This window comes from Peromyscus maniculatus, chromosome 3 (genome assembly GCF_049852395.1).
Source record: "Peromyscus maniculatus bairdii isolate BWxNUB_F1_BW_parent chromosome 3, HU_Pman_BW_mat_3.1, whole genome shotgun sequence".
NCBI classification, from domain to species: Eukaryota; Metazoa; Chordata; class Mammalia; order Rodentia; family Cricetidae; genus Peromyscus; species Peromyscus maniculatus.
This window is the reverse complement of record NC_134854.1, coordinates 32,952,329-32,977,817: the sequence shown is the minus strand read 5'-3', so window position 1 is coordinate 32,977,817 and position 25,489 is coordinate 32,952,329. Positions and strand designations below refer to the sequence as shown.

At 38.8% G+C, this 25,489-nt stretch overlaps 1 protein-coding gene across 4 annotated transcripts in view; it reads right to left on the bottom strand.

Annotated features, from left to right (window-relative positions):
* Positions 1-25,489, bottom strand: part of Pclo (piccolo presynaptic cytomatrix protein) — a 341,169-nt gene that overhangs the window by 22,107 nt on the left and 293,573 nt on the right. For all 4 annotated transcript variants that reach the window (XM_042272921.2, XM_042272923.2, XM_042272922.2 and 1 more), the window contains 2 exons: positions 24,742-24,883; positions 18,750-18,817 (listed from right to left, as the gene is read on the bottom strand). In XM_042272921.2, the coding sequence (XP_042128855.2) occupies positions 18,750-18,817; positions 24,742-24,883 (210 nt within the window). The remainder of the gene's footprint in view (positions 1-18,749; positions 18,818-24,741; positions 24,884-25,489) is intronic.

Here is a 25,489-nt window from a genome sequence, read left to right as displayed (position 1 = left end):
ACTAAACCAGACACTAGAGTTAGCATCACCATGTGCCACATTTGGAGAACTGAACCAGACACTAGAGTTAGCATCACCATGTGCCACATTTGGAGAACTAAACCAGACACTAGAAAGTTAGCATCACCATGTGCCACATTTGGAGAACTGAACCAGACACTAGAGTTAGCATCACCATGTGCCACATTTGGAGAACTAAACCAGACACTAGAGTTAGCATCACCATGTGCCACATTTGGAGAACTGAACCAGACACTAGAGTTAGCTTCACCATGTGCCACATTTGGAGAATAAACCAGACAATAGTACAATTCCGCAGATCTAAGAGCTCCCGTGAGGAAAATAGTTTAGCCCTAAGAGTAAAGCTTCCAAAGACTGCAGAATGTCCAGCTCCTCCCTGGAGTGTCATGACCTGGCAGCCTGCTAATCCGCCAGTGAACATGAAGGGCAGCCAGTGGGAGCCAAGTACACTAGCTCTTGTAGCTATTTATGGGATTTCTCTCTCTGTTCCTAGGGTTAATTATATTACTTTTAAGACATGGTAAGTCTGGTCGTCCTTGCAGGTTTTGGATGGCTTTGCTGTTTCTGTTTGCAGCAGTATACATGACAATTTTCTTGTGCTGTTCTCGAAGGCACTGTCTTAAATGTTCTGTCCAGCTATTAGGTCCTCTTTTCCTTAACTGCCATTTTAGATAAAAGAGCAAATTACAGGAGCACCCCGAATATTTTCTTTTCACCTCCTTCTCTTTGCTTCCCACTGGCTGTTTTCCTCTCTGTCTCACCCTCCCTTCTTTTCTCTATCCTGCTTCCACTTCCCCTCCCTTCCCTTCTTTTCTTATTTGAGACAGGATCCCCCTGTGTGATCCAAACTGGCTTCAAACTCAGTCATCCTGCCTCAGCCTTCTGGATTTTGGATCTGCAGGCATGTCAACATGCTGGGTTCCAACTCCGCAGTCTTAATCCACGCGCGCCAAGAAAGCTGCTATAACTTCATACATAACTGTTACCAACAGGAGATCTGACCATCGGGGAGAGGTTCAAGCACTTATTTCCTTGTCTCACCCAATCCTGCCTGTAGGGTATAGTTTCCAGTGGCTCTGTCTTTCCAGCTTCTGTCTGGACCCCCTCCTCCATGCTACAGCTCCTGCTGGGCCCTGACCACAGCTTCTCTTTGTGTTTCAGTACCCTGGGCTGCTGGAGAGGTGGGGTTTTGTCATGTATAGTTCCTCTGATCTTCCCTTCCTTTTGTCATTATATTCCCTTAATCTCCTCTTAGAATGTGTCAGTAGATGCCTACTGGGTTGGTGCTTATCCTATGAGGTCACCTAGTGCAAAGGAAGTTAGTGACTCAGGAGTCTCCCAATTCTGTTGGAGAAGGTCCTTTGGAATTGTGATGTCTTCTTCAGTCTGCCTACATTTCCGGATTTATCCCTCTGCTTGCACACTTGCTCCTCTTGCCTCACCCAAGGGCCAGTCCCTTAGGACTTGGCGAGTCCATTCTTTATAGTCACAAACCTCATTACCTCTTCCTTCGCTGACTGCTATGCCTGAAGGAAAAAAGCCTCCGTAAGTATCATATCTACTTAAATGTCCAGGCCAGATGCTGCACACATGATTGCTCCCATGCATCTTTGACAAGCACAAGTCACGGATTTCACTGCCTCCCAAGCAGCCTGGGAGGTGGGGGATACAGAACACCATGAGAACAGGAGGGAGTAATGAAGTTTCTTTGTCTTGGTTTCCCCTTGACTCCACTACTAGCACTTTCTATTATTTCGTACGTGTCAAAGTAAGCGCCCTCAGTTACTCAGACATAGCCAGCTGTCACTTCCTGTCCAGAAACAATGGCTCCTGCTCACTGGGTACTGAAACCTCTGAAGCCAGGGGCCAAACGCATCTTTCTTATTTTCAAACTATTTCTATCAGGTATTTGTCAAGGCAACAAAACACTTAAGCAGCACAAAAGGTATTTTTTTTAAATAATCAAAACACTAGTAAATAATCAAATAATAAGTAGTACTTTTGAAAAGAGAGACAGTAATTTGACAGATTATTTTTAAGGTCTCAGGTTGCAGGGGTTAAGCTGTTGTGAGACCAAAATGAGCCATCTTAGAAATGAGACCAAAATGCTTTCACCCTAAAATTAAGGCCTAAGATTTCTCCTTTTGGGAATAGGCCATTAGTTACTGAAACCAGTCAGTTCAGATTCCAGAAACCAGGAAATGTAAACGTACAGAGTTACAAGGTAGTCACGAGGTAATGCCAGCCAGACTATGGAATGTCCTCTCCCTGGTTTCCAGGGTAACTGACCACAGAAATGCCCCCACCTGAGGGCAGCCAATGAGAAATGGTGGTGGGCAACCACTCCCTTAGAAGTAATTTCTAGAAGTCCCTAGAAGCGAGCCAATCAGAATTGTACCCGTACTAGCACCCCTAAATGATGTAACCTTGTGATTTTTCCCTTTAAAAGCTGAGCTTGCAGATAGGTGGGCACTTCCTCCAGGCTCCACTGCATCGGATGTATTGGACAAAGACCCTGCCGAGGCTTGTATTGCTTTTGGATATCCAGAATTAAACCTTGCTTTTGCATTCCGGCATGCTCGTCTTTGGTGGTCTCTCTGGGGGTCACGATCTGGGCACAACACTGTAAATCACTATGTAGCAAAAGGTGACCTTAAATTTATGATCATCCTTTTGTGGCCCTCCCAAGTGATGAGATCATAGGTGGTCTGGTTTACATGGCACTGTGTGTGTGTGGGGGGGGGGGGCGGGGGGTGGACAGCTTGACCACAGCTGCCATGACAGGCTTAGAGGCCCAGACACACTTTCTGGTTTAAAATATAAAATTAGGAGTTAACATGTTAAGACTGAGTCCTCTATCTTGTAATAAAACTAACCACAAGATAAAATGTAAACATTTTTGTACACAATAAATTTGCATATTTCAAATTAAAAAAATAAATGTTGTCTTTACGTTAGCAAACACCTTTTCTTCATTCAGCTTTGAGAATCAATCTGAAATAGCCCAGTCTGGCCACACACTTACTAGACCTTGAACTCTTACTTTCTAAGCCATTTCTCAGTACCTTGGTCTTGAACCTTGCTCACTCTGCCTCTACCTTTCAAGTCCTGAGATGACAGGTATGTGTCATCACACTCAGCTAAAGAATGCTTCTTCATAAATCAAACAATTTCCCTTTCTTCATGTAACAATACTGTGTATTTCTGCTACCGTGCCTTCATGTCATGGTCACAATTCAACTTAGATTGAATTCTAGATAATATTCTATCTAGAAGGGAAACTGATCACTCCCTGCTCAATAAATATGTAACTTTCGAAAACAGATTTTAAAGCAATTCATTGTATTTTAATCAGTTGCCTTAATCTTAAGCACAATGATTTTCATGAATATCTTCTTGAATTATATGTAAATAGGATAATAAATTTAAAACTTTAGGTATAAAATACAAAAATATCACCCAGGGACTGCTAATCCATGCTCGCAAAGTCACAAGAAAAACACATCCTGAAAATAGATCACACCCAGGGCTCCAAAATATCCCTAAGCCACAGCTCACATCTACTTTACCCAGATCACATCACTGAGAAATATTTAAAATAAACTGAAAATTGGCTGAGAAAAATCACACCCATCTCAAAATCAACTAAATTGTGCAAATGGATCTAACTTCTGGCTCAGCCAATTAGCTGTCAATTAAAAGGAAATGAATTCAGTATATCAGAAAATTGAAAGTTAAAGAAATTGAGAGAAAACATTTGGTATGAAGTACATTATGGAAAAACTGTCCCGTTCTTTCACCTGTGGCAGCCATAGAGATAAATTTGAGCTACCGACTCCCAGATTAAAGCACTTAGAAGCCAAAGTAAGCATGCCCCTGCTTCACTCACCACAGGTAACAAACAAAAAGGAGATATAGTCACTTTAGCTACCTAAGACTCCCAATGGATTGAAACTGCTCAACTTCCAAGGCTTGATTCTCTGGACTAATAAAACATTAATCAATGAAAGAAATTTTGTAAAAGTGCAAAATATTATATTTGTTAACTTTCATAGGAGATTGTTTTGATTAATTCCATTTCTTCCAATTTGAAGAAATCCTCTGGAGTTCCCAAAAAATCTTTGTAAAGTGCATCTATTGTTATATATGTGTAAGATATTTCCAAATATAGAATTGTTATTCAACTTGGTCTAAATACATTGTGGTCTAAATACATTATGGTCACATTCTGAATGTTTGTTCTCTTTGAATGGCACCTTAGATGCAAAACTCACCCCAACTTGTCTGTCTGAGGTTTTTTCTCCTTATCTAGAGTTCTCCTCACACTGTTCACCCCCACACCTCCCATCAGCCCATGGAAGGACTGGATTCATCAAACTTTCTATGTATAGAATAGCAGATCAGTGTCACTATATAGACAGATAAAGTTAAGAGAGTAAAATAAAAGGATTGTATTTAGTTTAAACTCCATCTTACTCTTTTAATTCATGTTTTAAAATGCATTCTGAAATGTGTGCCAGATGGCTTCCCATGCACAGCCAATTTCTTCTTTACAATCCCATGAAGCATGGGTTTGCACTTCACCTTCCTTCAGCTCCCCTTCCTTTCATTTCCCACATCACCCTTCGTTGTTAATGTCTTTTCTGACTCTCATCTTCTTGAATCATACTTCTGTTAATTACCAATCACTTGCTAACTGTCAGTACAGCCTCATTTCACCTGTGCAGTGCCAAGCTTCAGAGCTCTGGGGTTAGAATTCTCATTCTGAATCATGTCTCTCCAAAAGTAGGTGTCTTAATAGATACCTTCCACAACTGTTCCTTTTTTTCTATCTCCGCCTCTACCTGCACCCCACTGCTAACCATTTCTTGTGTGAGCCATTGACTAGCTTTCTAATGAATCCCTTGATGCAGAAATGACTTCTTGTAATCCATCCTTTATTGTAGCAAAGTTGTGGAATGTCCCTTCTTTTTTCAACTACCTAACTACAGTGTGGGTCAAAAGTCTTCCTGATGGCCTTCACTATTTTATTAATGATCTGAATTGTGACTCCATTTTGAGCCCTGTATCCCACTATTTCCCCAGAATAAAACAATGAAAAAAATTCCATAGAGATGTGGGCATGCTCATCTTTGTCAATGCTATTTCATGTTACTTAAGCTTTGATCGGGAAGTTTCTCCCTACTGAAACCCTAGCTAGCATTATTCCAGTTACACTACATATGCTTTTATTCCTAAAACTATCTGGAAAGTTATTTCTCTTCCAGGAAAATTTCATAATCCAAGCTAAAAACAGAATAGCTTAATACTCAATGTGCATTCACCGCTAAGAGAATTTAATCCTAATTATTCACAAACATCTGTGGAAGGAACTCAGCATTGGTCACCTCTTACTGTGCTCAGTCAAAAAAGTAAAAATCACAAAAGTGAAGACTTAAAAATTACTGTTTAAAGTCAATTATAAATGAGGTCATATCCTTTTTACTCAAGGCTTATGTGGTTACCCTTTCAAAAGCTATGCATTAGCAAATATGAGAAACATAAATACTCAAGAGCCTGGGTTTGATGGGTATGTGCAGAGTGTATTGTTTTAAAATTCTCAATATTTGTGGGTAAATATTCATGTTAGGGTCACAACTGTCACTATGCTTGGTTCTGACTTTAGTTTATCTAAGTTTTGCTTTCTAGGTTCAAATTTGATTAAAAATACTGATCAAGTGAGTATTTTGTGTTAGTATCTTGCTGGACCCTAGCAAATAATATACTATAATTGGGGAGTCATTATTTTTTAAAAAAAGACCCTAGCAGAACACTTGGCCATAAGTGGCATCTGTGTTAGTTTTGTTATTGTTACTAAGGTGTACATCCTTTTTCAAAATAATGAATCATCGAGCAGAAAGAACACATTTCAATTGCAGCAATGCCCTGATAAACCCTGTAAGGTGGCCAGAGCAGTACTCCATAGCATCAGAGAGAGTTGTCTGGGCTTCAGAGTAAGGTGTAAATTACCGAAGTCACACAGGGGTGCTCTTCCCTGCATAAGTAAACATCTGCTTCAGGTGGTAACAGTTTCTATCTGCATCTGTGGAATCCTCAAATGCAATGACCTGGATAGACAACAGTTTGTTTCACAATAAAAGAGTTAAACAGTGTGGTCTCCTTCCTCCCCCAGTTCTCCAGGTCACAAAGCAAACAATACAATGTATTGGTTACCTTGGAGAATCACCAACATAAAGCAAACCAGCACTGTGCCATTTTTCAGGGTGCGTTATCTAATATTCATATGACATTCTTATCTGTAAATCAGTTTTGTGAGGCTTTGACACTGGGATGATGAAAATATTCTTTGGTGAAATATTCTGGTTGATTCTTTTGCAGTTCTAATTTTTTTTACTCATATATAAAATATTTTCCTTTATAGAAAACTGTAATTTTCCAAGACTTGCTGGGTAATAAAACTAAAAATACATTTAAACCAGAGAAAGTAGTAAACTGAATGTTCAGAGAGGAAATTTACTTTAATAAACTGCAGCATTTTCCAAATTTCTGATTTTTTTTTTGTGCTTCATATTTATAAAGACCTTTTGCTTTGGAGTGAAAATAAGCAACTTGATTGTTGGTGGCACATAGGCTCATCATTTCTGGAGATTTCATCATCTGAAGACAGGTTTCTTACAAGTGAAATACTCTATACCACACTGGTGGTCAGAGGTGTTTAGTGAGCATGCTAAAGAAAGTGTGTAATTAGTCCAGGGATGGCAGTGTATGCCTCTTCCAGGACTGGAGGCAGACGGGTGAGTTCAACTCCTTGAGTTCAAGGCCAGCTTGATCTATAAAACAAATTCCAGGCCAGCCAAGGCTATATAGTGAGCCCTTGTCTCAAAAAGCAAAACAAAGAAAAATACAGTACTTTGTTGCAATAACTACCACTAAAGAATTTTAAAGATTTGGATAGCCACACGATTCAGGAAAATATTAAAAAGTTATATATAATATGACTGTCTTTTTCCTCACAAAGTTCTTATTGATCCTTATATCTCCTCACATATCACTTAATGTGTATGATTTCTTTAAAAAGATCAAACCTCATATCTCAATAGTTCATTTTGTCTAATGTTTAGTAAAACTGTGAAGAAAAATGTGTAAAAAAATTGCAGAGAAAATCCATCAACATGTTTTATTTTTTCTACATTTTGCAAAAGAATTTTGTATAATATATATGCATATTTACCTTATAATGCACTGATTTTTAAAGAAAATTTATTTCACTAGAAGAATAAAGTCTTCCTGTACTTCTTTATTCTTGTGATATTTTTATAATAACCTTAATTAATTTAGCATTTATAGTAACTTTACTTTTTCCCCATTGCTGAGATAGTGAGAAAATTCCATGAGCTTCTTAATTTATTTGTTTTTCACTGAAATTACTAATTACTTTTTCATTGTTGCTTTTTTACCATATAAGGTTTCTTTTTGATAATTTTATTCATTCCAACCCCAGCAGTGGCAGCAGCAGCAGCAGCAGCAGCAGAAGCAGAAGCAGAAGCAGAAGCAGAAGAAGAAGAGGAAGAGGAAGAGGAAGAAGAAGCAGCAGCATGAGAAGAAGAAGCATGAGAAGAAGCAGCAGCATAAGAAGAAGAAGAAGAAAAGAAAAGAAAACTCTTTCTCCCAGCGACTATCAATTACAACTACTTCTCTATAGGGAACTTTGTGACTCCTCCTGGCAGCGAAGCTGTTTTTAATTCTGTAGATGTCTACGTACCTATTTTTAATTATTACCGAAGTTTTCACCAATACAAGCTATGGTGGTATTTTATTTGTATTGAAATGTGATTTTATTTGTATGTTAATAAATAAAGTTGCCCGGGGGTCAGAGCTATTAGAGCCATAGCGAAAGCTGGGCAGTGGTGGTGCACGCCTTTAATCCCAGCACTTGGTAGGCAGAGCTAGGTAGGTCTCTGTGTGTTCAGGGATACAGCCAGCATTGGAGACACATGCATTTAATCTCAATACCAACCATAGAAGACCTGGAGGTCTGTACAGACAGGCGGTCTGTACAGAAGATGAGGCGGTCATGTGGTTTGGTTTATAACCAATGAGAAGGCAGAACAGAAAGTCTATATAAAGACAAACACACAGGAAGTAGGTCTCTCTTTTGCTGAAGAGGCTAGCTACAGTAGATGGGTAAGGCTCTTAGCTCTGATCTCTTGGCTTTCTTCTTTGCATTGGTTCTGTGTTTCTTATTTAATAAGGCGGTTGGTTACATCTACAACTATCTCTGTTTGTTGTTTGGGCAGGTACATCATTTCTTCAACCAGTTCCTCTCCTCCCTGTTCTCCCAACACCGCACTTATTACCCATTCATAGCCTAGCTTGCTCTATTTGTACATAAAATGTGAATGATACAAACTTTTCAATGAGACAAAAGAAGATATTCTAATTCCCATAGCTTTTGCTTTTCTTTGCAGTGCATGACATTACTTATTTATCTACTTATGTGCATATGCAATGCACATTTTTGTGAGTGTTAGATTTTGTCAATTTGACACAAACCCAGAAGAGTGAATCTCAAATGAGGAATTGCCTCCACCATGTTTGTCTGTGGACATGTCTGTGGGGCATCTTCTTGATTGTTGATTGATGAGGGGGCCCAGCCAGCGATGGACAGTCCCATCCCTTACGCTGAACGAGCTAGTGGGAACAAGCTAGGAAGCAGTGGTCTCCCCTGGTCTTGCTTCAGTGTCTGTCTCCAGGCTCCTGCTCTGAATTCCTGCTGCAGCTTCATTCCATGATAAACTATAATTTGTAAACTAAACCAAACCCTTTCTTCCACAAGTTAGTTTGTATCAATGTTTCATCAAAGGAATGGAAAAGTAACTGGAACAATTGTATATTTCGTATTGTGCTAAAGATGACATAGTGAAAATTTTCATTCAATGGGAGAACTATCCTCAATCACTCCCAGCTCAGATATTTCTACCTAAGTCTTCCAAGAAGTGCCTAGACTCAGCTGAGGGTCAGTTGTACACACCGGATATTGTTCACCCTGGTTTTGAGCCTCAGATAGGTAGATGGGCACACTGCTCTTATGGTCCCCATAAACTGAGAACAGAGCCATAGGTGAGCACTCTGTTAGATCTTGGCTGCTGTGTGCACTAATTTGCTTCTTTGAAGACCCACCCCACTTTAAACAAGTCTTTGGTGCCCCAATGGATGGATGGGTGGATGGATTTCTCAGCTTCTCTAGGGCTGGTATTTTCTTACTGAGTGAATAATCTCTGAGACCACAAAATGAAGTTTAAAACTTTCTAATAATTAGAGATATAGTCCCCTTATTTTAATCCAGGTTTTGTTGGGAAGGTTGTTTTTTTTTTTTTTAAGATTTTTTTATTTATGTATATTAGTGTTCTATTTGCACGAATGTCTGCATGACAGAAAAGGTCATCAGATCCCATTATAGGTGGTTGTGAGCCACCATGTTGTTGCTGGGAATTGAACTCAGGACCTCTGGAAGAGCAGCCACCTCTTAAGTGCTGAGCCTTGTCTCCAGCCCTTTTGGGGAGTTCTTTGTATCTATTGCACACTATAGTCTTTAGATTTCTGTTATTTCATCATTTATGTTCCTTTACTTTCTTCTGACGCTTCACAGTTGTACATGAGGATGGGGACCAGTGTGTGTTTGACGGTCATTTGTGTATGTGTGTGTATATCATTAGGTTTAAAGAATTTAATAAATATGGCATTGTCAAATACAAGCAGAAAAAAATCAACAAAATAACCCATGACACAAATCTACTTCAGAATTCTTACTCAGATGTAATTGTTATTTCATAGAAGTTGGAAAAATGAATGTTCATTCAAGCAGTGTTTCCAGGAAACTTGACTTTCACATAGAAAAGATAAATTTATTTCAGTAATTAAATATTATATTTTATGTCACAAAAGAACTAGAAGACAAGCTGGGCAGTGGTGGCACACACCTTTAATCCCAGCACTTGGGAGGCAGAGCCAGGCAGATCTCTGTGAGTTTGAAGCCAGCCTGGTCTACAGAGTGAGATCCAGAAGAGGTTTCAAATCTACACAGAGAAACCTTGTCTTGAAAAACAAAACAAAACAAAAGAACTAGAAGACAATACAAATAATTATGTACTTAATGTTACCTATATAGGTGAGGAATGTACAAAGATTTAAACACAAATAATTCTAAAGTTATACATGATTTTAACTTTATTTTTGCATTAAAATTTATGAAGGAATGCCATGGGACTTAAATGTCCCTTTTAAGGCATTGAGCTTGACCTTTCCTTTGCACACTACTTTGTCAGTCACTTAGGGACCGCAGTGCCTTACTCTACACTTTCCACTGTGGTCAGTAATCCTCAATAACTAAACTTCCTGCTACCTCTGGTGATCCAGTGACGTGTGCTCATGATGTGCTCAGGCCTCAGACTCAGACACATCTGGGCTGGCAGTCACTTAGCCTGCTGACCCTCAGGTTCTCTTCATGTGAGTTTCAAGAATGTGCAGCCTATTACGTAGTACCATTGAGATGTTCCTTTTATCTGGTAGATAGGACTCAAAAAAGACCTGAATTGAGAGGGCTATCTCCATGCATAGCAATAGTCACAATTTTAAATGTTGATACTTTAAAAATCCACTAGCATTTAATCATTTTCATTTTGGCCATTCTCGTTGTTCAGAGAGCATTGAAATCATATACAAGACTTTTCATTCTATAAATTCCCGCTTGCCCTGTTTTGTTTGCCCTAGCACCCTTTGCTCCAGCTTCAGTGAATGACAGCTACTCTGACCAGAGCTACTTAAGAGACGGAGGGTAGGGGCTGCTGTCGTGGCTCAGTGGCTAAGAGCCCAGCTGGCGTTCCAGAGGATGCCTGTTCTGTTCCCAGTACCCACATGACAGTTCTCAACTGTCTGTCTATAACTCCAGTTCCAAGGGATCTGATGTCCTCTTCTGAACTCCTCAGGCATAAGGCATGCACATAGTGCACAGATATGCAGACAAGCAAAACACATGAAGTGATTTTTAAAACTATTTAAGAAAGGAAGAGTTTGTATTAATTCCCAGCTCACAGTCTCATGGCAGGAAAACAAAGTAGTGAGAGCTTGAAGCAACAGGTCACATCGTCATGACCTCAGCAGATGACAGTGACGATGCTAGTGCTCAGCTTGCTTCCTCCACTTTCTACAGCTCAAGGTCACTTGCTCAGGGAGTGGTCCCACTCATAGTTAGGACGGGTCATCCCACACTAACGAACATAATCACCACCAGCCCCCACAAACGTGTCCGGAGGGAAAATCTCCCAAGTGAGTCTAGAACAGAATCTGTCAAGTTGACAATTTAAACTCTATCTATCTATCTATCTATCTATCTATCTATCTATCTATCTATCTATCTATCTATCTATCTACCTATCGATCTTATTTTTTAACCTTACAGGCCCTTTGAGTATTTATTATGGCTTCTGGTTTTGTGCTTTTATAAAATTCCCGTGTGTGAGAACATGTGTGTCTCTTCCTCTATACATGTTTCTTTTGCTTTATCTTTGCTTTTTTTTCTTCTGTTTGTTTGTTTTGTCCTATTCCAATTTGTTTTTATTTTATTTTATTGTATTCCTTAGATGCATGCTTGATTTCTAGTGAGAGGAAAGAAAGGGTGTGACTCCAGATGGGCGGGAGTAGGAGGAACTGGGGGGAGTTGGGGGAGGGGAAACCAAAACAATATATTTTATGAAAATAAATCTATTTTCAATGAAAGAAAAAATTCCAGTTGGAATTATATATATATGAGAGAGAGAGAGAGAGAGAGAGAGAGAGAGAGAGAGAGAGAGAGAGAGAAAATGAAACGAGAACTTTATGTAGAACTTTTGGGCTATTCCAATCTACTTAACAGACATCACATATATCATGTAACATGAGAGGAAACACTTAGAGAAAATGATTTTTTAAAATGTCTTTTGTTAGCTGGGCAGTGGCACACGCCTTTAATCCCAGCACTGGGGAGGCAGAGCAAGGCGGAACTCTGTGAGTTCAAGACCAGCCTGGTCTCCAAAGCGAGTTCCAGGAAAGGTGCAAAGCTACACAGAGAAAGCAAAGAGAGAACTCAAATTCGAATTTCTAGATTTTTATCTGTTTACTGAAGGGAGTAACATATCTTACACATTTTTATTTTAGATTTTCTTAAACGTATTCTTTTACCTAGAAGAGACCATACTCTAGCTATTGTCATGAGTGTACATGAAAGAAATTTTCATATAAAAGAGATGTTGAAATGGTAGGAGAACAAGATTCATATGACATTCATGTTTCCATTATTTCTACCTAAGTTGTCACATTAAAAATGGACAGTAAGATATTGATTGCCCTGTGTCTTGTCCTGTCCCCACTTTCCCTCCTAGCACTAATGCATGGTGTGTTTTCATGTGTAACCAGGACAGTGGCCCTTAGCATAAAAATACCTTAGCATCTGGGCAGAAAGGTTTTGCTTTGTAAACAATTGTGTTTTTTATAGAAATGAAAATTCTATAGGCAAAATTGTCTATGAGTGAGGACCCTAAACACTATGATACAGTTCCTATGTATGTATATATATATATATATATATATATATATATATATATATACACACACACACACACAATGTTATTATACTATATCTGCATAGATGCATAGATGAGCTTTCCTTAGAATGGACTGAGGTATTCAATAAAAACTTAAATGGGCAACACTAAATATTCAAGATGGAGTCGAAGATCAAAAGAATCTGCCATTTTATAAATGAACTGAGAGCTTTTCTGGTACCTAATGAAGAATGGAAATGGGTAAAACCACCATCAGGAATCCATGGACTTTGTCCCAAACCAAATCATGGTGAATCTGTGTTGTTTGGTTTTCCTTTTTCCATTGAACTGGCTGTTTATGTTGCCTGACAACAGAGGAAACAGAGGCCATTATCTGCGTCACACAAAGCAAGCACCACAGGAGTTCTATGTGCACCCCAGGCACAGCAACGGGGACACACTAGCCATCTTTGTGTGTGTCTTTCTGCCTCCTTTCACAGAACTATGAAAATTAGAAATTCGATTATTTTGAAGGGTTGTCTTATCTAAGACCAGAACAACTTGTCTAAAGTTCTGCTAGTCCCCAAGGGGACATAACTATAAATGCCTCACCCTGTGTTACATTTCCCTGTTCTCAACCTCGACCCCACCTTGGTGTGGTGGTATTCTAATTGTACTGAAATGTGATTTTGATTGTATGTTAATAAATAAAGTTGCCCGGGGGTCAGAGCTATTAGAGTCATAGCAAGAGTGTGTCGGTGGTGGCACACGCCTTTAATCCCATAGATCTCTGTGTGTTCAGGGATACAGCCAGCATTGGAGACATATGCCTTTAAGACCTAGGGGGCTGTACATTCAGACAGTGAGGAGGCAGTCACGTGTTTGGGTTTACAACCAATGAGAAGGCAGAACAAAATACTATAAAAAAAAAAAAAAACGAACAGACAGGATATAGCTCTCTTTCGGGAAGCTGGGACATCAGGAGGAAGGGTGAGATTTTAGCTCTGAGCTCTGACCTCCCGGCTTTCTCTTTTACATTGTTTCTGTGTTTCTTATTTAATAAGACGGTTGGTTACATCTACAACTTGGTTCTAGAACTAATCTGAGAGTCACTGGTCAGGGTCAGTTCACTAGAGCTTAAAGAGATTGACTCACAAGTTTAAACAAAAAGGAAGCAGCCTCAGATTCGCTCCTTTTTAGAAAACAAGCATGTTTGTATGGGACTGATGGGAAGTGAGACAGCAGTCCAGAGCGTGCTGTGTGGAGTGTGCAGTGTGAAGTGTGCAGTGCAGAGTGTGCAGTGTGGACCATGCACTGTGGGGAGTGCAGTGCAGAGTGCAGTGGGGGGTGTGCAGTGTGGGATGTGCGGTTCAGGGTGTGAGGTTCAGGGTGTGCAATGAGGAGCGCGCAGTGCAGAGTATGCAGAGTATGCAGTGTGGAGTGCAGTGTGGGGAGTGCGGTGCAGGGAGTGCACTGTGGGGAGTGCAGTGCAGAGTGTGCAGTGCGGGTGTGCAGTGCAGAGTGTGCAGTGTGGGTTGCAGTACGGGGAGCGCGGTGCAGACTGTGCAGTGTGAAGTGTGCAGTGTGGGTGTTCAGTGTGCAGTGTGCAGCGTGGGGTGTGCAGTGCAGAGTGTGCAGTGTGGGTTGCAGTGTGGGAGCACAGTGCAGACTGTTCAGTGCGGACTGTTCAGTGCGGACTGTGCGGTGTGGAGTGTGCAGTGTGGAGTGTGCAGTGTGGAGTGTGAGGTATGGATTGTGCAGTGCGGAGTGTGCAGTGCGGAGTATGAGGTGTGGAGTGTGCAGTGTGGAGTGAAGTGCGAAGTGTGCGGTGCGGAGTGTACAGTGCACAGTGCATAAAGTGCAGTGTGGAATGTGCAGTTTGGGGTGTGCAGTGTGGAGTGTGCAGTGCGGAGTGTGCAGTGCGGAGTGTGAGGTGTGGAGTGTGCAGTGCGTGGAGTGAAGTGCGAAGTGTGCAGTGCGTGGAGTGAAGTGTGAAGTGTGCGGTGTGGAGTGTACAGTGCGCAGTGCATAGAGTGCAGTGTGGAGTGTGCAGTGTGGGGTGTGCAGTGTGGAGTGTGCAGTAGTGTGGAGTGTGCTATGTAGAGTGTGCAGTGTGGAGTGTGGAGTGTGGAGTGTGCAGTAATGTGGAGTGTGCTATGTAGAGTGTGCAGTGTGGAGTGTGCTGTGCGGAGTGTGCAGTGCAGGGTGTGCTGTGCGGAGTGTGCAGTGCAGCATGTGCAGTAGTGTGGAGTGTGCTGTGCGGAGTGTGCTGTGTGCAGTGTGCAGTGAGGCATGTGCCGCATCTCCATTCACAGCTGCTAACATTAACACAGGTTCAGTTTGCTTATAAGCATGACGGTTAAAAGAAAGGTGAGATGAAAAGTCTTAAATTATACATGAACTGTGCTTTTTATACTTGAATTCTTTTTATACTTGAAGATACATGAGGAAATTAGAAGCTATTGACTTATATTCACATATACTTACATAATAGTCATATATTAATTTATATAGCTCTATGTCAGAACAGCATCCAAGAACGGAGTCATGCGAGGGAATTGTGCGTGCTTGTGAGAAAACTCCAAGAAAACAAGACAAGAGTCTTGTGACCTCAGTTTCTTCAAAACACAGAATTGTTCTTGGAATATGTTTCCGGCTCCTCCCAGGTGTTATGGATGGGAATGAATTTACTTCAGTTGTGGCCATTCATGTGCTTCTATAGAAAAACATGTTTTACCATGTGTGGCTGTCTTTGTGACTGAACACTTTACTTAGGTGACTCTGCTTAACCTTTAGTAGAAATTGTCTGATTCTCTGAGTAAAGTTAACTATTGCTTGAGACTTTATCTACCTCATTTTTAGGCCCTGGTCTCCCAGGTTCATGCCACACCTAGAGCCGTAAACAGCTGCATGCATTTTCTACTTTAGACACATAGAGTATTTTCTTTTTTCCTGCTGGGATATAAATGCCTAACTGAATGTGATCTCCAATGAGCTTGTATTCTAGGTCACTTGGGTAATAGATTGGGAAGTAATATATGTACATATATATATGAATGAGAATATATAAGAGAATTGTGCGGTCACTCACTCTCCCTCCCTCATGCTGCATGCACGTGTGTGTGTGTGTGTGTGTGTGTGTGTGTGTGTGTGTGTGTGTGTGTGTGTGTGTGTGTGTGACAGGACCAGGGAGTGGAGAGGACTTTGAGGAACAAGGCAACAGGTAGAAGACCTAGAGATTTTGAATGAGTCAAAGATATCTTGCTAAGAACCACGAAAATATGGCATCTTCTAAGACCCTGAGGAAAATCATTTACTCTCAGCATTTACCAGATGAGGTTTCTGAGGGCAGGGAAATCACTTCTCATATCCCACAATAGTTTAGAAGTGAAGCCAAGACCACTCATGTCCTCTAGTTTTTTCAAATAAGATTTTTTTTCAAATATTTATTATGTACATAGAGTTCTGCACACCAGAAAAGGGCACCAGATCTCATAGATGGTTGTGAGCCACCTGTGGTTGCTGGGAATTGAACTCAGGCCCCCTGGAAGAACAGCCAGTGCTCTTAACCTCTGAGCTATATCTATAGTCCCCAAATCATGCTCTCTCTCTTTTTTTTAATAGAACGATGTTTGGTGTCATTTCTTAGGATCAATTTACTTATAACCTTGTTTATATTGTGACTTGATATCCTTTAATATAATTCCAATATATGCTATTTATTTTAGAGGTAATTTAAAGAATTAAATGAAGTAATATATTAAAAATGTACTTTGAGTGCTATGAAATATTTAGAAGAGTAAAAATATTTGAGATGAACAATTTATGAAGTATAATAGATATTAGACTTCATCACAAAACTATAAAATATGAAGTTATTTAGCTTTTAGATACATTTTTGTTGAAGTCAGTTTTTTGTAATTTGAAGTAATTCATTATTTGCTCATTGCAATTATTTTCAAATTTGACTTTATAAGTTTGCTCAGTAAATTTTTAATAAAATTATTCTTACAGCATTCATTTCTTCTGAGATTCATAGAGTTAAGACTTTTCCTGGAGTGTGGATAGGTGAAATGGCTCAGCAGAAAAAGGGTCTTTCTGCCAAGTCTGATGAGCTGAGTTCAGGCTCTGACACGGGGAAAGGAGGAAAGTGACTCCTACAGGTTCCCTTTCACTTCCTTATATGCCTAATATTTGTGGCCCCACAATAAATAAATACATAAACAAACAAATGTAAGACAAAAGTGTATATAAAGCAAAAAAATAATGGATAGAAATGTAATTTAATTATAATCTCAAAAACAAGAAAAGTAAAAAAAATAAAATAAATAAAAAATGTCATGATTTAAATAGGTCAGGATTCATCTTTCTGTTTGTATGACATTGAAACATACATCTCTTGGGGCTGGAGAGTTGGCTCAGTGATGAAAAGTACTTGTTGCTTCTGCAGAGGACCTGGGTTAGATTCCCATCACACATGGTGGCTCACAACCATGAACATCTCCAGTTCCAGAGGAACCAGTGACCTCTTCTGACCTCCTTGAGCACCAGGCATGCACATGGTGCGCATACCACATGCAGGCGAAACACTCATACACAGAAGATGAAATAAACAAACCCAAAAAGAACCCCATTTCTTTATATTTCAAGAAAGCATACTTTTAAAAGTTTTACATTGTTGTCAAATTATTTAAAGTAAGTTTCAAGTCTAGAAAGATATTTCTAGGTATATCCTGAATTTTGACCACATTTACCCCTCTGTCTCCCTTTCTTCTCCTCTTCCCCTTTGGCACTAGTCACTTACCTTGCTACAGTTTCCCATTAGCTGCTTTAATGTCCTGTGAGGTTTTTTTGTATGTGTGATTATATCTGTGAAAATCTATAATTCACGAATGAGAGAAAACGCGATATTTGTTTTAAGCATCTGGTTTGCTTTGCTCAATGTGTAAATCTCCAGCTGCATCTTTTTTCCAGGAAGGGTCATGATTTAGTTCTTCTTTGTGGTTGAAAACAATGCTATTGTGTATGTATACCACATTTATTCATATATTAATCTACTGGTAGATACCCAGGTTAATTCTTTAACTTGGTTATTTTGAATAGTGTTTCTTTAAACATGGACCCTGTGAAAAGTTGACTTAGACCCATTTGAGTATGTATGTAGGATGTGGTATAACTAGATTATATGATAGTTTTAATTTTCCAGACCCTCCATACTGGTTTCATAGTACCTTGACTAATTTATATAGTCGCCAGCAATGTACAAGCATTTTCTACTGTCCTGTTTCCTACTCCCGTCCTGTTTCCAACATTTGCTGTTGTTTGTTTTCTTGATAGTAGCCATCCTGACGTGGTAATAGGAAACACAATGTAATTTTTATTTGCATTTCTCTGATGGCTAAAGATGCTGAATATTTTTATATGTTTATAATTTTTACATTATCAGTTGAGGATCAAATGTTCTTTTCACGATCATATTTATTGATTTATTAAGTTACTTTGGGTTTGGGTATTTAGTTTTTTGTATTAAGTTTTTAAATTTTGTATATTATGGAGATTAATTTGGCAGAGTTTTGATCCTTTATTATATACAGAAACTTAAATTTCATGCAATCTCATTGTCAATTCTTGACATTATTTCCTGGCTTTGGGGTCCTTTTCATTAGAAGTCCTTACCTAGACCTGGGCCTCAACACGGCAGAACTTCTGGTCTCACATTATAGGTTTTGATATACTTTGAGTCTGTTTTTGTACGAGGTGTGAGACAAAGATCTAGTTTCATTCTTTTTCATGTGAATATTACTTTCCAGTATCATTTGTTGAAGGCATTTTCACCAACGCATGTTCATGGAATCTTTGTAAAATGCAGCTGGCTGTATCTTCATGGATTGAATCTTGTGTCCTCTCTTCCGTCCCACTAATATTTTGAGTCTCTTTCCCATCATCCTTGTGATCTTCTTTAAGATTTTGTCCCCCAAGGTACTCAATATTGAATACAATTAAGGAAATTGACAGTGGTTAATAAGCACGAAGTTATTCTTACTCACTAGATGATGATTTGCCACCTGGGGCTTTTGCCATTTGTCACAGATTAGTTTATAATGGAGCACGTAGATTCTGGTGCAGTTCAATGATGTAAATGTCACTCACCTTCTGTGTCTGTCGCTCCCATTCCTGGCTGTTTCACAGCGTCTTGTCCATTCTGTCCCATCTTCCCTCTGTTTCAAAGAAAAAAAAAACAACATCTTTAGTTATGATCCCTCTAATACAAAAGGGGTTTGTTTTGGAGCAAGAAACTAACATTACATATTCAGAGTCAATTGTGGATGATTTAAATGGCAAATATGCAAGCAGTTAATTATGCTATGTCACATTAATTTTAGAATGGGGACTTCATTATTATTCCTAGCCAGTCTAAACATATTATCACAGAAATCAACACATTTTATTTTTAAACTCATTTATAAAAAATAAACTCATGAAATTCTTAGATTTTTCCCCCATTAAAAAAAAAAATCTTTCAACACACAAACAACTTAAAAAATACTCACATTAACAGAGACTACATAGTTCTTCAATATATGTATATATACACAGTAGTTAAATCTAGTCAAACATACCCACATCCTCAAACATTTATCCTTGCTTTTAATTTTTTCCCAAAGGAGCTTTTTTTCAAGGAGCTATATCTTTATAATAATGAAGTGTTATAGGTTCTTTAGTGAGAAAGTAAATAATGAATTAAGTAATACATAGAAATAATTTCATAACTTAAATAGGTATTTCTTAGATGATAACAAGTGGCCAATAGGTATATGAAAAAGTTCAACACCACTAATCAGGAGGTAACAAATCAAAGCAGCAGGGAGACATTGCATTACACTAGGAGAAATGTTTCGACATATCAAACAAACTGCCATGAGTGAGGCGAGGAGGTAAACCTACAAACTATTTTGGGAATTTCAATCAGTATAGCCATTATGGGGAACGGTATGACCTTCATCAAAAATGAAAAGTAAATTTTAGCAGTGTGTCATGGTCAATGCAGAGACTCATAACCCCTCGAAGTACTGATGACAAGGACTGCATAACCCTAAATGTAACATCTGTTTCACCCACTTCAAGGAGGGCAAAAAGACTGAGTGAGCCAGAGGAAGAGAAGGAATACTATAAAATGCTATCCTCTGGGTATGAAATGGCTTTTGCTGTCACAAACATATTGTATTGTATTGTATTGTATTGTGAATACCTGCCTGACTTGTATACATATGATTGGAAATGAAAGTGGTGGGGACTGGGAGGAAATAAATTGAGAAGAAGGGAAACAACATATATGAGGCTATGAGAAAAGGTATGAGAGAGAGGAATATGATCACAATGCATTGTATACAAGAAGAAACCAAGAATACAGTACAAGGGGAAAAAAAGCTAATGCTGTGGATAGCGCTCTGTATAAATAAAGTGCTGATTGGCCAGTAGCCAGGCAGGAAGTATAGGCAGGACAAGGAGAGAGGAGAATTCTGGGAGGTGGAAAGCTGAGGCAGGGAGATGCTGCTAGCTGCCACCATGACAAGTGAGATGTAAGGTACTGGTAAGCCACAAGCCACTTGGCAACTTATAGACTAACAGAAATAGGTTGATTTAAGATATAAGAACTAGATAACAAGAAGCCTGCTGCAGCCATACAGTTTGTATGCAATATAAGTCTCTGTGTGTTTACTTGGTTGGGTCTAAGCGGCTGTGGGACTGGCAGGTGAGAGAGATCTGTCCTGACCGTGGGCCAGGCAGGACGAGGAAAACTCTAGCCACAAGCTAACACTGAAATAAAGACTTTTACACTTAATGAAGTTTAAAAGTCAAACTACTGCCATGTGATCTCACAGTCCTACAGGGAAATATACATATAACAGGAATATAATCAATATGTTATAGATATCTGTACTTCAATGTTTATTGAAGCTCTGCCACAATATTAATAAAATCAGTGTCAAATCCACCAAATGGGTCAGTGAATATCTCTCTGATGAATGCTTAAAGAGACTATATTAGATGGGCAGCAGAAGGCACTATTAATTATAGAAAGAATGGTATCCAGTTATTTGGAACAACAAGGGTGGAGCTAGACTACACTGAGTTAAGTGAAATAAAGCAAGCACTGAAAGACAGATATTGTAAGACTTCACTCATATTTAGAATCTAAAAATTTCCATTGCACAGACATGAGAATGTTGTTACCAGATGCTGGGAGAATAAGGAGGGGGAAGACACAGGGAAGGCTGCTTAATGGGTTGTTAGTTACAGATAAACAAGTTCTAGTATGATACTTTACTGTAAACTGACTGGACCTAACAATAAGGCATTCCAAAAAACCTTAAAAGCACTCTGTTTGTCTTCACCGTGAAGAGTTGAGAAATGTTTGAGGAAATCTTTTCTTGAACATTGCATAGTGTATATATTTAGTCCAACAGATACACATTTGTGTCATTTAGAAAATAAAAAAAACTATACCTTAAAATATTTTAATAACATAGACTTTTAATTCTACTCCATGAATTTTTAGGTCCTTCCTGTGTTTTCACGTGTTTTAAACAAACCACTTTCATATCACACTGCCTGCTCTTTTCTTATGGTTCTGCTGTCTCTTGTCATGTGGAACCTAAACCAAAGGACGTGTATGTATGTATTATGTATGTATGTATGTATGTATTTGTTTATTTGAGGACAGTGGAAAAGCCTATGAAGATTGAGCCCAGTGCCTGAGTAACTATAGATAGTCAAATGTAGACAATACATTTAGTAACTGAATTTAACCAAAAAATCTGTCTCATTTCTAGTGTCTGCCTCAAGGCTTTGGTCAAGGCAACTGGAAAAACACTTTAAAGTACTTTAAAACTGTGAGAGTAGAATGCTGGCTGGATACCTTCCAAAAGGCTGTAGGCTACCTTTTGTTGCTTCAGCTGGAGAAAATTTCTCATGATATCCAGTGGATTTTGGAATTGCCTTTAAATGCACTTGCATTCCATCACAACATGGTGGAATAATACTCAAATGTGTGGTGACTCACGCCTTTAGTCCCAGAACTTGGGAGACAGAGGCAGGTGAATCTCTGTGAGTTTGAGGCCATCCTAATATACATTGAGAGTTCCAGGACAGCCAAAGCTACATAGTGAGACCTTGTCTTAAAACAACAATAACAACAAAAAATAACACACACACACACATAAACCTTAAACATGCTAAATGAGAGCATGAATTGAAGAGTGCCTCGATACGAAAACTTCTAGATTGTAATTCTGATACAGAAATATTTATTAACAAATATTTATTCTTATTTCCACAAAACGTTGCTGATTTCCTGGATCTACTAAAATTGTAACTACTCTTGTATCATAAGAGTCTAATTATTTCTGTTAAAAAAACTGCCTTTGAAAAATCCTCTTGTCACTGTATTCCAGATAAGAGTCTGAAATGTTTCTGTATGTAATAAAAGGAAACATGTAAATTTAGAAATCATTTTATCTTCAAAGTCACTATATTGTTCCATTGTAACAATTTTAGGTGAAATATTTAAGCACAGAATTCTATTTAATGATTATGTAAGGACCACGTGCATGCAGATTATATAATTCCCAAAATTTGTATGTATGTATATGTTTGTGTTTGTATATCTGTGAGCGATCTAGATGTTTATGTAGATTGTCTCTATATGAATTCGCAGTCTGCTTAAGCAGAATACAGAATTTCATTTCCATTTATTTAATTTTGTTGTACTGAAGACTGACCCCAGGCTTGTTCACATTCTAGGCAATTGCTATACCACTGGGCTATATTTCCTGCTGACTTTCAGTTTGTGTAATTGTTTCATTAAGATGAAATTAGTTAGGTTAAATAAACTAATGCCAAGAGCTTAGCTGCAGTATGTATGCTGGGAGAATGAACCAAAATGTGTCTTGTTCCTAGGCAAAACCCAGCTAAGGATGAGCATCACTTCAGTACTGCCAGAACAGCCGATCAGAGTATTGAAAATGACTATACTTATATTATGTCAAATTTATAAAAATTGTTATAATTTTATTAGTTTAAGTAATAAAAAATCAGACCTGAATCATCAATTTTATTTTTTAAAGATCATGCCTGAAAATAGTCTTTATTTCTTGTGAAAACTGAGTTTAATTTTTAAGAAGTATCAAAATGTGCAGTAAGTACACCTGAAGAATGCATGAAATCTTGGAGCACACTGGAATAGGGAGACTAAATGTTGTGCGGCTATCAGTTGTGTGAAGCAGGCAATTTTCCCGAGTTCTCCACAAATTGCCTCCAATGCAGAGCATTCAGATGGCATATGCTGTACCTTAAACGTCCAAGTCAACCACTCTAGAGTTCTTGAACACTTGTTCTAGGTCAGATAACACTGTGGGAGACAGAGAGACACTGAGAGAAGGAACAGTGTTTCTCACATACGGGAGACTTCTCTTTGTGTCCATGCAGTGAAATGATTGTCTTCTACCCACACAGTTTTGAGAGACATTTGTTCAATGAGAAAAAAACATGAAAAAAGAAAGAAAATGGGAATATGATCATCTTTTTACCTCAGACAGTAAGACAGATGCTGAGGAAGTAAGATAATTTAATCTCTGGAATTTATGACTTCAACCTCAGTGCTAAATTATATAGTCTGAGAGGTCCAGACAGACTAGAAGAGTGTTAGATTATTTGTAATACACTCTTCATAAATTCCTATGATATTCACAGCCTAGAGAGAAATATAATGAATTCTCTTAAATTCCTGTTATTTTTTTCCAGCAAGATTATCAGAAGTGAGATATTAATGAGCTCAGGTTCTTTTTAGGAATGATCTCCAATAAACAGAACTGATGAAGTACAACCACTCTTTTTGAACCCATAGACTAAAGTTCAAAGATAAAGTCATATAAGAAAAATCTCTCAGATGAGCTGGGAATAGAACAAGAGCTCCTTTAAGGAGGAAAAATGTCACTTGGAAGCTATAAAATCAATGCATTATTCTCAATTAAAATTTGTTTTCCCTATTATTTTACCTTCTTGAGATGAATCACTAACTATATTACTGTAGGGCTCAAAGGGGGTATTTCTGTAATATTTTGTAAGGAAATCATTATTCCGCTGCCTGAGAAGACTTCACACTGCTGGAGAAAATGAAAAGACCTTTAGCTGTCCTGACCAGAGTCCCGAGGTGCCCGCTGTCACAGCAGCTCCCTTGCGCCCTGCAGCACAAAGCAGCAAAGGACGGCTGGCAAGTCCCCGGGACGGCCGTGTCCAACACAGCTCGGCCAGGAAAGGTCATTTTGATATGCTTTTCATGCGTCGTGACATAGCCTCCTTTTTAACATTAAAAACTGTGGTGTTCAAGGTCCTTATGAAAGCATACATGGCCTGCTCACATGTCTGGATACCCTGGCAGTGTTTTCAAACCCACAAGATTAGTTCATGGAAAGGAAAATGGAAGGTCTACAAGTTTAGATTTTGAAACTGGAACAGACATAATCTACAATCGATCTAAATCCATTCTATCACAATCTGCTTTAGTTTTTCATCTGACTTGCAAAATTACTGTCGTGAGGCTTAACATCATATGAATGAGCTGTATTCCCAGAGAAGGAATGTTTCTGGAGCAAGCTTAGAAATCACGAAAACACTTCAAAATCTTCCATTTTAACTGCAGAGAGGTTTAGAGTTGAAAAGTCTTAACGATTATCCCAATTTGCCATCTGTTTCAAAGATGCTATGAATTCTTCAAATGTGAAATCTCTCCTGATTAAAAAAAAAACCCTAATCTGAGTTATTGTCAAATATGAAGGTTGGTGTCTGGTCATCGTGTGATGAAGGCTTCTCTGCGTTATTATTCTAACAGCTTTTATGTTAAATTCAGGCAGTGCAGGTGAAGTCATCAAGCTAGTCATTTGCATTCATATTTAGAATTAATTGAAACAATCCAGTTGTCCCTGAACACCTGATTCTTATGTAGGCATCAGCAGTTCAGGTGCCCAAGGACAGTGATTCAGAACTGGATAATTACTTTGTTTTTCTCCTGTGAAATGTTAAGAACGGATTACTCACGATGCTGTTAAAACTGCAGTTTTGTTTTTATAAAAGAAGCACTTACATCCTTGGAATGGGAAGTAGATTAGTCTCCCCTGCCACGCTGCCGCTTCCTTCACTGTCCACGCTATACCCACTGCCAACGCTGCTGCCCGAGGAGCCGGTGGACACGGAGCTCTCTGCAGGCCGGTGATTGGCGGGCTTTGCTGCATGACGTGGGGAGAGCCAACACCAGAGTCAACAAGTGAGGTTCACTTTTATCTCCAAATGTAAAATCACACATGTGCATAAAATTCATAGAAAGGACCAGCAGAAACAAAGTGTTCTCTCTTCCTCAACCTGCCCGTCCTTTTCATTTCTTTAACCGGTAACGCACATTGGCAGCATAGAATTCCTTCATGTTTTAATACACATGAAAAAAATAAATGTACCGGGAAACACATTCCTATTTTTAGACTCAGTTAAGTAGTATGCCATTCTTCCACTCTTTTTATCTGTGCAGCATTACGATAGTGCTGTGGCAAACAAGACAGGGTTTGGGAGACTTCACAGAGAAAATATTTTAACAGAATAAAAGAAATTGCGTAATTACATTCCATGTTAATAGTCAGTAACCGGATAGTCTCATTAGAAGGGAAATGCATGACAGAATAGATACTTTACACGTGGCTCTACCAGCTCTCCAGGTATTTTTGTTTTTAAATCTAAAGTTTTTTCTTAGGTATTTTGTAACTGATATGGGGACTTATTTCAGAGTTTTCTTGAGTTTCAATCTTGAATATATGAGTCCACGTACCCATAGAAACATATAC